The following is an 11605-nucleotide window of genomic DNA, read 5'->3' as shown; positions in this document are numbered from 1 at the left end:
AGATTCTCCTTGTATCAGTCACAATTCTTTCCAACGTAATAGCCCCTTGGGGTATAGGCACTAGGTAAACAAACAAACAAAAGGGTGTTAGCCCAATGACAATCCACAATCAACACATCTCATATATTCAAACAACCACCCGGCACGCCCATCCTCAAAGCCTCACACCCCCCACCTCCCTGGCCCCCTTCAAAGGCAAAACCAACATCCCACTCCTCGGCAGTCTCCCTCCTCGGATATTAACCTGCAGACTCTGGTGCAGCAACCTCGGCTCTCCAAGCCCCGAGTCCCTCTCCTGCCTCCAGTTCACAAACTCTTGTTGTGTTGTGCCAATCTTGAGGTGTTTGTTCCGTTCTTGTTGCTCGGCTACTGTCGTGTAAGGGACTGGGTCGCTGCGGTCGCCGGATGGGTAATCGTGGCCTGTGTAGATCTTGTAATGTGGGGGGAGGGAGAAGAGGGTTTGGACTGAGTGGTAGCTGTATAGAGAGAAAGGAGTTGTTAGTTTTACTGATCAGATGAAAAGGAGTATGGTTGAAGGAGGGGAAAGTGCAAATGTGGTGATGTGGTACTGTGCTAACGTGGTAATGCAAAAGGGGAAATGGGCAAAAGGGTGGGTAGGAACCGAGCAGGGAACCAACAGGGAAGAAGCAAGTGAGGTACAACTGGAGCAACAGGGAACGAGCAGTGAGAGGACACAGGGAAGGGGCGGGAGAAAGGCTTGATGAGAGGGATGGAGCAGAAGCAAAGACAACAGAGAGAGGGAGCAAAGGGTTGCACTAACAGTTGGACAGCGTCTCCTCCGGGGAAGTCGCAACGGGCTGAGCCAACGTCAGGGAGGAACAGAGAATCGCCACAAAAGATGTTGTCTGCGGTGGTTAAGGTGAGGCGGTCAGCATCAAAATCACCAACAGAGCTGGAAAGAGACAAAAAACAAACCGCCAATCAAATATCCAACATGATCAGGCGTGTGGCCAGGCAGATGGACCACCTTTGCCTCCAAGTCACCGATTCTGAAAGTCTGGTCATCCTCCCAAAGAAAATCGAAAACATCTTCGAGTTCGGATTGTTCGACTCCGTATTTCTGGGCAAATGTGGTTTGGGTCTGGATGATGCGCTTGCCAATCCCTGTTTTCGGGTTTGTTGATTGCGCGAGCTTGAGCTGGAGGTACCGGGAAGCAGACAGATGGTCTGCATGGGTATGTGTCTCGAGAAGATAACCAACTTTGTAGTTGTTCTGAACGACGATATCGAGCAACGAATCAGCAGTGGCCGTGGAGACGGTATTGCGGGCGGGTTCAAAATCAAGTACGGGGTCGATGATGGCGGCGGCAAGGGTGGACGGGTCAGCAATAATGTATTGCCAGGTGCCTGTGACAGGCTCAAAGATGGGGTGGACAATCGGAGATGCCATGTTGAGTGCTCGGATAACTTGTAACACGATGGTTGGATGAAATAGAATGGATGAACTGGTGGGCAGTCACCTCTGGCTTTTATTTGTGACAAGTTTATTATAACATCAGGCTGAGGATTAATCGCCGACGTAGCTTTCGACCGTCATACAAGAAGAACTCCAGGTGACCGAGATCCGGGAGCACATGGTCGCTCCATGAGAAGGGCTCTGAGGCGGGGACCAGGCAAGGGCATGTGTCCCGGCATGTACATTGTCGGGGGTCAACTTCAATACATCGTAACATCCTCTTGAGGTCCAGCGTGAGATCACAAGGCGTAAAGCCGCCATCCCGTAGTGCAGCAGGGATAATTGCTGACATAAAACGGCGTCGATGTAATGCATGAATATCGGTGATGATGACAATGGAACATTGGGGTCGGGGACCTCAAGTTCACAGCTACCCAAGCCCGGATGCCGTTTCCATATACTGCACTGCCTCTGAAACAATTGCCTATGCAGCTCGCCGATGTGAACGCCATAGGCTTGTCAGCTCCGGGGATAAGATACGACCTAGGGGCCCACTGCCGAGCCCCGGGTTCTCGGGGGCTGCCGGGTTTGAGACCCACTGGAGCCCGATATGCGGTTCCCGCCCCGGGTGGCCTGTGCACGATCGGCGACCACCTCTTCCCACAAAGAAATCCCCAGCTTTGCTTTTGCTTCTGGAAGCACCCGGTGCCCTGGTTGGTCCCCGGCGGAAAAGCTGTCTCAGTGCGTCATGCCTGGGCACTGCTGGCTCGCTCTGGAAGCCGGTAAAAGTCCCACGTGTTGGCAACGGTTGTGATCGGGATTTTGTCCCTGCATTGACCAAAATAGACATGTTCTCGGGAGGTGTCGGTCAGCTCGGTAACGTTGAAGCTGTCATGGCAAAGGTGCTCCACTGACCAAATATCTCATGTTGATGCTTTGACACTTACCCACGATTCGCTGATGGATTCGTAATCATCTGGCAGGATGGCATGCCCACGCCACCAAGGCTGGCCCCCTGCGTTGAAGCTATGCCCTGCGGCAACTTCGCAGGTTGGGATGGTGGTGTGGTGGCCGAAGAGGTGACGTTCGTTGATACCCCACTATCCCACCCTTCTGAACGTCCGTCCGCCGCCGTTAGGACTGTTCCCCGAAGCCCGCAGAGTGAACGAACCGCCGATATTAAAGAACAGACCCGCCTGGACCAGGGCACAGACATAACATAACAGTATAATATTTTTAGCTCGCCATCTCAAGATCATTCCATCCCAATGTCGTCTTCTCTCCCAAGTCACAATCAGCCGGGCGAATCTTCATCACTTTTGCCATCAAACATACCAACAACTGAAAGTGCTTCTCGCTCACAGGGACAACAAACCGAACAAACAGGAGCAATGTCAGAAATCAACACCCTCCTCACAGGCGCCGCCTTTGGTGCCGCCTTGACAGCATCAGGAGTATTCCAACCTTCGGTCATCATCTCACAACTCAACTTCACCAACTTCCACATGATCCAAACCTTCCTCACCGCGGCTGCCGGTTCAGCGTACGTCTACTCCTGGTTTCGTCACTCTCCTCACATCTCAAGCTAACACCCCCTCAGAGCCACCGTCTCAATAGCCCAAGCCCTCCAACCGAACCATCCGAACCTCGTCCCCCGTGCCGCCTCCAGCCTCGGGCTGTTCGGCCCCTACGACGGCAACATCCTAGGCGGTATCCTCCTCGGCTCAGGAATGATGCTCTCCGGCGCCTGCCCCGGCACAGTCCTCGCCCAGCTGGGAGTAGGTGTCAAGTCAGGAGTGTACGCCTTCGCCGGTGCCTCCCTTGCCGGTGTAGTTTGGTCAGGGTTCCTGAAGCCACTGCTCACCCAATGTCCAACACCACCAAAGGCTGGCTCGGCATCACCATCACCAAAAGCAACAGTCCACGAGGTTCTGGGGGTCAGCAAGGGGACTTTGTTGCTTGGGTTGGAGGCCATGTTTGTCGGCATCGTTATTGCCGCAGCCAAATTCACCGAAGTTGGCCCAGAAGCCAAGATCCCTCCTTATTATGGCGGGATGTTGATTGCCGGAGCGCAGCTGCTGAGCTTGGTTGTCAGGGGTTGCCTGGTCGGCATGTCTACTTCGTATGAGGAAGTCGGCGGGTGGATGCTTGGTGGAAAGCTGGTGCCGGAGAAGTACAGGAACATGCTGTTCTCTGCGGGTGTTATTGTTGGGTCGTATCTCCTGTCGCACGGTGCCCCCAAGTTTGGCGAGGTGACGGATGTGGTTGTCAGTCCCTTGAGCGCGGCGGTGGGTGGGTTCTTGATGATCTTGGGGTCGAGGATGGCTGGGGGTTGCACATCTGGGCATGGGATCTCGGGGATTTCACTGCTGTCGATGTCGAGTTTTTTGACGGTCGGGGCGACGTTTGCGGCGGGAGGGTTGATGGGGTTGTTGATTGGTTGAGGTCGGTTTGGTCAAGTGAGGGTAGTGGGACAGTTGCCCAAGTTTGGAATTCTCGGATATGGTTCTTTCTGTGTACATGCTGAGATTCGGGCTCATGCGGCCCATGTATATTTATATCTCTACTTACAACATGGGTACTGCTACTTCAGTTTGTGCCCAAGAGCCAACAGGCTTTCACCACTCCACAGTTCCTTCTGGCAAGTATACGGTAACCCACTGATTGGTCTGGATCCTGTTTTAACCACCACTGGCATGAGCCTGCGGCGATCATCCCCTTTTGGCCCCAAGCCACGAGCCGCCCTTCGTTTTTCTCGACATCCCGGATCTCAGCTTCCCCTTCACCACTCGCCGAACAGAAACTCGGTTGTGCAGGAGACCCTTGCTCCCGGGGCCCACTGTTTCTGGAACTGCCAGCCGAACAACGGGGACCTTCACCCTGTGGAGCTTCCACATCGGCGAACACCCTGTGGGTCCGGCATTTGTTCTCTAGTTCCACCTCTGTCCCTTGTCCATATCGAATCTTGATCGCCGAGGAGGTACTCGGGGTATGTTAATTTCTTAGAACGAGGCTAAGGATCACCAAGACCCCCAAAGACAGAATGAACATTCGACTTACAGTGTTCTGAACTCACTTCTGCTTCTCTGCATTTCATCCCGAACTTGTCATCACAGGCTCACCAGTTTGGCTCTGTACTGTTTTCTCCAAGTTCGTTACATAGTCCGCGTTACCATCTTTATGGCAGATCTCCCCACATATACTGGTTTCCTGATTTCTTTTCCCTCTGATCCGTCATCATGCACGTGTCGGTTTGGCGAAGGAGCAGTTGAGACAAGTTATCTCGTAGAGTGAGGTTCATGATTTTGTTGACTGGGCACCTTATCAGTGTTGCGACATAATTCAAACGCCCCTCAGCCCGTGGTAGTGTTTGTGTTTGATACGCTGCTCTCAGCCTGCGGCATGTTCTTGATCAATGACGTGTTTACGTTGGAAATTGCTCTTCTTTCAAATTAGTGGTGCTAAATGCTATCACGTATATGGCGACTGGTGTCAAATCGCGTCATAAAGTCAAGCCGGCGGCTGAAGCGGTGAGAGGATACAATTTCATGGTACGAGGTTGTATCTCTGGAACGGAGAATGGGAATAGCGTCAGCTCCGAGGCCGTGTAAGAGGAACAGATCCGCATTTGGATCGATATTCTTCTTCTTCAGTGGCTTCAATGCCATTAAGTTATTTATTCATTTATTATGCAGTTGGGTCCCCTTGCGATACGCCATACTTCCGCCCGCATTTAGGCCACGAGAATTCAATCGAAATATTCAATGCCACACCTGAGTGCCCGACCCAGCTCGGGAGACTTTTCTATCCTGGAGAGACAGGAGCTGACAGATTACAAGCTAGAGTAAGGCCCCTGGCTCCTGTCTTGTTAACTTTGAATCACAGCCTTGAGAACACACGGTAAGCCCCCTACGTCCTCCAACATGACGCAGCACGATGTATCAAGAAAGGCGTGTTACTCATGTCGAAATCTATAATTACAGTGATTTAGGCCTTTCCGCCGAAACAAAAATGCCTTCGACGGAAGTGGCTCTTAGCTTTGGTCGATTTCGGCATCTATCCGGCGAGACCCGCGCCCGGGCTTGGGACGAATTCATGTCTTTGGAAGGCAGCGACAAGTCGCACTCGGTTGGGGTAGACATCATGGACCGGAACCTCCTTGGCAAAAAGGAGCGCTTCAATCCAGAGAGTAATACCTGGGCATGGACGACCCGCGACGAATTGAGAGCGAATGTGCTCAAGATGCTGCGCCGGCCGGGGACCAACTACCGTCCGCGAGTTGGTTGGCATGTTCGTCAACCTTCGGTCCTGTACCATGTGTCGACAGAAGCTCGGGCTTACGCCTGCAGAAGATTCCACACTTCACTTCTGCATAATGGCGAAGTTGAACTCCAGAACGCAGTTGTCAGGTTCAATCCGGAGGTGGACAACTTGAGCCAAAACTTCAAATTCGTGGTCAACCAAAGTCCCCTTCGACACTCGCCTCGGGTATTCCCACTCCCCAAAGACCATTGATCCATGGCTGGACTCCAAACCCGGACAACCAGGCCTTCCACAGCATACTACCCGTGGTCTTCACAGCGCACACTCCCCGCAAGTATCCCTACGGAGATAGTATTTGCTTAGAGCTCTGCGGGACCAAGATTATTTGGTCTTTGAAGACGATTGGGGGATGTTCTTAGATGACCATTACAACCTCGACCCGACAAAACGCTTGATCACAAAGGCCATTACTTACGCCAAAGGATGGGGTGGTTCTCATAAGAAAGCTCCATTCCGAAGAACGGCTGGTCCTGCTGGAGGTCGTGGATATTGATAGCGACATCAACTGGCTGATCAGGAGTGGCGAGTGGATCCTAGGACCGACTACAGGAGACGAAAGACTGGAAGAGCAAAGCGAGTTGCAGTGGTTAAAAGCGTTCGATCATTTTCACGGGTACCGGATATGACGACCTCTCTGTTGGCGGACCCGTTAGGTCTCTGTTCGGGTTCCTGGCAGATCCCGGAGACTGGGACGGACTCAAAAAAAAAATAGGGTTTTGCGGACCGAATGTTGGAATGGGCAAGGCGACCGCAATTTAGAGACCAGAAAATTGACTGGGTGGAGAGGGGGTGGAGAAAAGATGGATAGCCTTGGTGATTTGCCAGTGGTGCAATGTCATTCTATGGGAGTGGAGGAAAGGTGAATGGTCACATTTGTTGGCGAGCTGGGGGTAGTGACATGTCAGACAACGTAATACTGAGGCCCATGGTGATGGGGGTAATCTTACTTGTAGTTTCTTTTCTTGCGACTTTTCTTCTTCTTGTTATATGGAGCTCATTAGGGCTTCACTGGATTTGTAGATGTAGATGTGAGGTAGCTCGGCAATTTTGTGACAAAATGCACCCGCTTGGTATATGAAAAGAGACTTCTATGCAATGCAAATGTGCAAAGGGCCACTAAGGCAGCTACGAGTAGGCCTTTCTTTCAAGAATCTCTGAAGTCCTCACGCTACATGCCTGCTATGCACCGCTCTGCTTGCACAACATTCAAAAGTACAGTAAACAAGCAACAAAAGTATGCATATCAACAGTTTCTAAAACCCCCTCAAAAACTCCTCCAAACTTATCGGCTTCCTCACAGCATTATTGATCCCTTCATGATACGTAACCCAAACCCTGTCCTTCTTTTCCCCGTCGGCCCCTGTATTTTTCGTTCCATTCCCACTTGAATCTTTCAACACCGGCTTGAGCACAATAATCCTCCCGAAAAAGTCCTTCTTGACTGCTATCTTGTCCTGTTGCTTTAACATCTCCAGCTTTTGTAGATGATCAGGGGTATTTTCCTTGTTGTTGTCATCAATATGGGGGATGGTACCGCCGCCGGCTCTGAGCCGTGCCTGGCGAGAGGCTGTTTCTCTTGCGGCAATCGTCTTGGCCAGCTCCTGATCCAACACTTGGCGGACGGCATATCGTGTCGGCGGTGCTTGGGAAAAAAGGAACTGGGAGGCAGACGCCGTCTCGAAGGTGGCCAAGGTATCCAAGTCTCTGTATCAAAATGTTAGCGTGTGTACTGTGGTAAAAGTGGGGCCAAGAAAAAGGGGCAAAAACTCACGGCTCCATCCGGTACACCCACGTCGTCCTGCCCACCAACCCGCCACTACCGTCTTCAATCTTACCTTTGTGTAACTGAATCCCAACCTCGGCCAGCACGTTGGCTGCTCTTCTCACCATGGCCTTTTCGCCCTCTCGCCTGACGCTCGCGATGGAACCGGTCTTGTCGCTCCCCCCAATAACGACAGGCTTTACATCTGGTGACACCAAGCGGACGAGATAAGGAAGGAAATCGGTGGCGATGTCTTCTGGGCTGCGGAAGGATCGTGATAGTGAGGGCGGTAAAGAGTCCTGGATCCCCTGGAGGATGGCGCGGTTGAGCTTTTCTGCCTCGCGCGCCTCGTAGTCGGCCCTGGGGCCGGAGAAGGGGAGGGGAGGTGCCTCGTTGGGGTCGTCTTCACCCCATTTCCTTTCGTGCGCAGCCGGCTGGTGACGACGCGCGGAGGCAAAGAGGTGGTGGCATGCCAGGACGGGTTGGGAGATGTATTGCGCTAGCTCCCACTCTTGGGCCGAGAAAATGCGGGAGGAGCAGGTATCGTGGAAGTGCATCCATTCGTAGGCGATGTCGGGCTTGGTCAGGAAGGAGTCGTCGTTGAAGTCGCGGTTGGGGTATTCGAGGAAGATCTCTGTCATGATCCGGTCAACCTCACCGCTCGTGTCAATCATCTCACGCAGGCGAGACATGGCATATTTCTTGGTTTGTTCAGAGATGCCTAGCTGGGCCTGCGGTTGCTCGTGAAGAGCATTCTTCTTCGCGGCGACGGGGAGGCTCTGTTTGGGGAAGCCAGCGCCTTCTTGGAAGATGCGGTTGACGATTTCTCTGACGCCGCCGCGACCAATGCCTCTGGCGCCTCCTCCTCCATGAGCTAGATCTTGAATGACATTTTGGTCTATCCATTGTCGGGTAAGAGAAGGCGTGGCTTGTTTTGAGGTTGCTTTGAGCCTTCCGGCAACCCATTCTCCCACCACCATGACACCTCTCAAATCTCCCTCGGCCGTACTTTCTGCACCCTTCCGAATATCTTGCCCACTGGTCATTCCCCAAGCAGCCTCACATAGCTTTCGTGCGGCATCCCGGTCACAGGGAATCCCCTCCTTCTCGAAAACAGCCTTCAACCTGGTCACCACGGCTTCAACAGTGGGTTTCCCCACATGGATAACCTCTGCCAAACCAGATTGTCTGAGTGGCCTAAGAGAAGGATGGTAGACGTCGTTGCAAATCAGGATGAGTGGCCTCATCTGGCGGAAATCATCCCCTCTCTTCTTCTTCCCTCCTCCCTGTCCCGAAGAATTCTTCTGATCGGTAGTGACAAGATCAATAAGCGCCCTAACAAACCCTCCTTCACCACCTGCTCCGGATCCAGAAACCACGCCGTCCACCTCATCCACAACCACACAGATTGGCCGCGCAATCTTGTCTCTTTTCCCGGTCTCTCCCGCCTTCTTGTTCTCAAGAGTTCTGACTGTTTCGGTTCCCAAGGTTGTCCGGATGCGCCCCTTGACTACATCTTTGCTTCTGTCGTCACTTGCATTGATCTCGAGAACGTCGTACCCAGCCTGCCGGGCACACACGTGTGCCAGCGTCGTCTTGCCGAGACCTGGTGGACCATGAAGCACGAGAATTTTGCGGTGCAACCGTTCCTCCTCTTCCTGACCTTGTTGCTGCTGTTGACGGCGAGCAGAAGGACGAGTCTTGGCTGTGTTAGGAAAGACGATTGGATCCCATTTCTTGAGCCAGCGTAGCACTTGACGATTTGTCAGGTCATCGCCAACGAGGTCCATAAAGTTCCGGGCTCTGTATTTCTCGGTCCAAAGAAGTGTCCGCCGTTGCTTTTTTGGCTGCGCTTGGGGTTCAACGGACAGCAGTGGCTCGTCTGGGTGTACAGGAGGCGCAGTGGGCGCCGTCGTCTTCTTCCGTGGCTTCGCAAGCTCCTGAGCGGCCTTGTCCATGAGACTGTGTATGTCGATACCAAAATAGCTCTTCTTTGCGCGGCCTTCTTTTGTTCGGGACCGTGCCGCTACCATTGTTGCGTAGGAAACGGACTCAGTAGGTTTGCGCTCGCGGATCGGGATCGTTTTTCCGGAGCATGTTGACATGCCGTAGGGGGCGGGAACGAACTCGTCATCCTGAAGAAAATCGGGCAAGGGTTGTGTTGGCTGAGAAGGGAAGATTTGCGTGGCTTGGGTTCCAAAGAGACGATCATAGCGTTCTGCTTCTTCCTCCGACTCCTGGGGCGGTTGGCTCTCTGGGGGCGTTGTCTCTCGAGTCTCGTTGCCATCATGCGCGGTTACTTCGGAATTCTGGGTGTCGTACTCCAACATTCGCCGCTTCGGCGAGGGCTGTTGTGTAGTTTCGTCATTGTCGTCTTCGTCTGAATCGTCTTCTGCGAGGAATCCAGCAAGAACGCGGGGCTTGTGCTGCTTCGGTGGTTCTGCTGGGCGAGGTCTCTTGGCTTTGACAGGAGACGAGCTCGCTGGGAAGGTAATTGGGGACGACGGGGCTATCATTGTAGATTTAAAAGAGTGTTGATATCCCAGTTGAGCTGTCCAAAGTACATGGCACGTAAAAAAGATGGTGATGAGTTGTCACAGTTCCAAATTGTCAAGACTGCGTTGCGCTGTTGTCTTGGGAGCGCGCAAGACGCGCTCAAAAAAGTGGACCCGCGACCCGCGACGCGATCAATTAAGCGGGACAGTCGTAGTGGTTGGTCCGTGCACACTCTGACCGGTGTATTTCAAATGAATTTCCATGTATCATGGATCGAAAGTTACGTGTAAGTGCACCTCCAGGACTTTCTCGATCCATATCTTTGAGAGGATGTCAAAATTGCCCGAACGCGTTTCCGTTTGATGATTATTAAAGAACAGTTTCTTAAGAGAATCGGGCTTTTACATAGAAGATACCAGAATCACCCCAGAAAGATTATACCACGACTGCTTACCACTGCATCCCAAAGAGAAAACATCAACCCTCCCATCCATCCATCCCCTCAACTGAACCTCCCCAAACTAGCCCACCCACTGATTCCCCCAGCAACCCCAACCGCAATCCACCGCCACTGATTTCTCCTCACCCACCCCATCACCAACTCCCTCATACCCGTCTCCTCCCCCCATTTCTTACTCCCCTCAGAAGCAGTATGCCCGTTGACACTAGGAATAATCCACCCCTTCTTCATCCCCTTGATTACAATCTTCCCCGTTCCCTCACCATCCTTCAACAGCCTAGCCAGCCGCCATTTGCACGCCCCGTTGATCCCTGTCTCAAAGTAGTAAAACGTCACCGCGAGAACACCCCACAGAATCCCAGCAGAAAGCAGATAGAGCCCTCCCTGAAGTCGAGTTTGGGAGTGATTATACCAGAGGTAGACATTGGAGAGCGCGGCGGAGTTGATGATAGGAGGCACCCAGTTCGGGCCCTGGCGGTAGATGAGATGCCATTGCTTAGCAAGAAGTTTCTCCTCTGTTGGAGGAGATAAGACAGGAGATGTGGCGAGGAGTGAGAGGGTTGTGGAGTGAGTTAGTGTGATTCCTCAAGAAAGTTAGCATCGTGGGTGTGATTAAAATAGGACGGGGATGAGCTGACCAGTATAAACAGCCGGGCCAAAAATGGCCGTCCACTGGGCAATGGGCTGGAGCGCGAAAGGCATCTTGAAAGCTGGCTGAATCTGGTGATGCTGCTGACATGAAATTCAAACTGAAGTGAGATGGGGGGTCGAGGTTGAACTGCGGGGGTTATGGTACGGAGAATTGGTCAAGTAGAGCTGACATGCCGTGACACCTGATAGGTGGACTCGTGGGTTGCACACAAAGGACAACATTCCGGTACCCCGCCATCATGATTCGACACGACATCTACCAAACCGCATACCAGCACGGCTGAGTAATCACGAATGGAGTGGTAGCCGCAACCCGATGTAGAGAGGAGGCGCGGGTCGATCTCGATATCTTTCGGCTGTCATCTTGGGTACATGGCAATAAAAGCAAGGTAGTGCCGCGATTCCCGCGACTATGGTTCGGGACCGAATTTTGTTGTCTAGGTGCATATGCACGAGCCTCCAACAAGAACCAAAGCGTTTCAACTACCATTTGAGT

General features: G+C 52.7%; 5 protein-coding genes across 5 annotated transcripts; 2 read left to right on the top strand and 3 right to left on the bottom strand.

The window, feature by feature from the left end:
* Positions 1-154: 154 nt before the first annotated feature.
* QC764_123510 (uncharacterized protein) lies at positions 155-1423 on the bottom strand (the record flags this gene model as incomplete). Its single annotated transcript, XM_062943589.1, has 3 exons — positions 937-1423; positions 782-866; positions 155-476 (listed from the first exon to the last, which is right to left on the bottom strand). The coding sequence occupies exons 1-3, from the start codon at positions 1409-1411 to the stop codon at positions 155-157; spliced, it is 882 nt and encodes a 293-aa protein (XP_062806731.1). The 5' UTR covers positions 1412-1423.
* Positions 1424-2070: 647 nt separating this feature from the next.
* On the top strand, positions 2071-4057 carry QC764_123500 (uncharacterized protein). The gene is made up of 2 exons (XM_062943588.1): positions 2071-2960; positions 3018-4057. The coding sequence occupies exons 1-2, from the start codon at positions 2686-2688 to the stop codon at positions 3859-3861; spliced, it is 1119 nt and encodes a 372-aa protein (XP_062806730.1). The 5' UTR covers positions 2071-2685; the 3' UTR covers positions 3862-4057.
* Positions 4058-5428: 1371 nt separating this feature from the next.
* On the top strand, positions 5429-5932 carry QC764_0027630 (uncharacterized protein; the record flags this gene model as incomplete). Its single annotated transcript, XM_062940143.1, has 1 exon — positions 5429-5932. The coding sequence occupies one exon, from the start codon at positions 5429-5431 to the stop codon at positions 5930-5932; it is 504 nt and encodes a 167-aa protein (XP_062806729.1).
* A 920-nt stretch (positions 5933-6852) lies between these two features.
* ctf18 (Chromosome transmission fidelity protein 18) lies at positions 6853-10018 on the bottom strand (the record flags this gene model as incomplete). The annotated part of the gene is made up of 2 exons (XM_062943587.1): positions 6853-7444; positions 7512-10018. 2 exons carry the CDS (start codon positions 10016-10018, stop codon positions 6994-6996), a joined length of 2958 nt encoding a protein of 985 aa, XP_062806728.1. The 3' UTR covers positions 6853-6993.
* Positions 10019-10500: 482 nt separating this feature from the next.
* On the bottom strand, positions 10501-11506 carry QC764_123480 (uncharacterized protein; the record flags this gene model as incomplete). The annotated part of the gene is made up of 2 exons (XM_062943586.1): positions 11097-11506; positions 10501-11042 (listed from the first exon to the last, which is right to left on the bottom strand). Exons 1-2 carry the CDS (start codon positions 11158-11160, stop codon positions 10501-10503), a joined length of 606 nt encoding a protein of 201 aa, XP_062806727.1. The 5' UTR covers positions 11161-11506.
* Positions 11507-11605: the final 99 nt, after the last annotated feature.

Source organism: Podospora pseudoanserina, chromosome 1 (genome assembly GCF_035222485.1).
Source record: "Podospora pseudoanserina strain CBS 124.78 chromosome 1, whole genome shotgun sequence".
Taxonomy (NCBI): domain Eukaryota; kingdom Fungi; phylum Ascomycota; class Sordariomycetes; order Sordariales; family Podosporaceae; genus Podospora; species Podospora pseudoanserina.
This window is presented reverse-complemented; position numbering and strand designations above follow the sequence as displayed.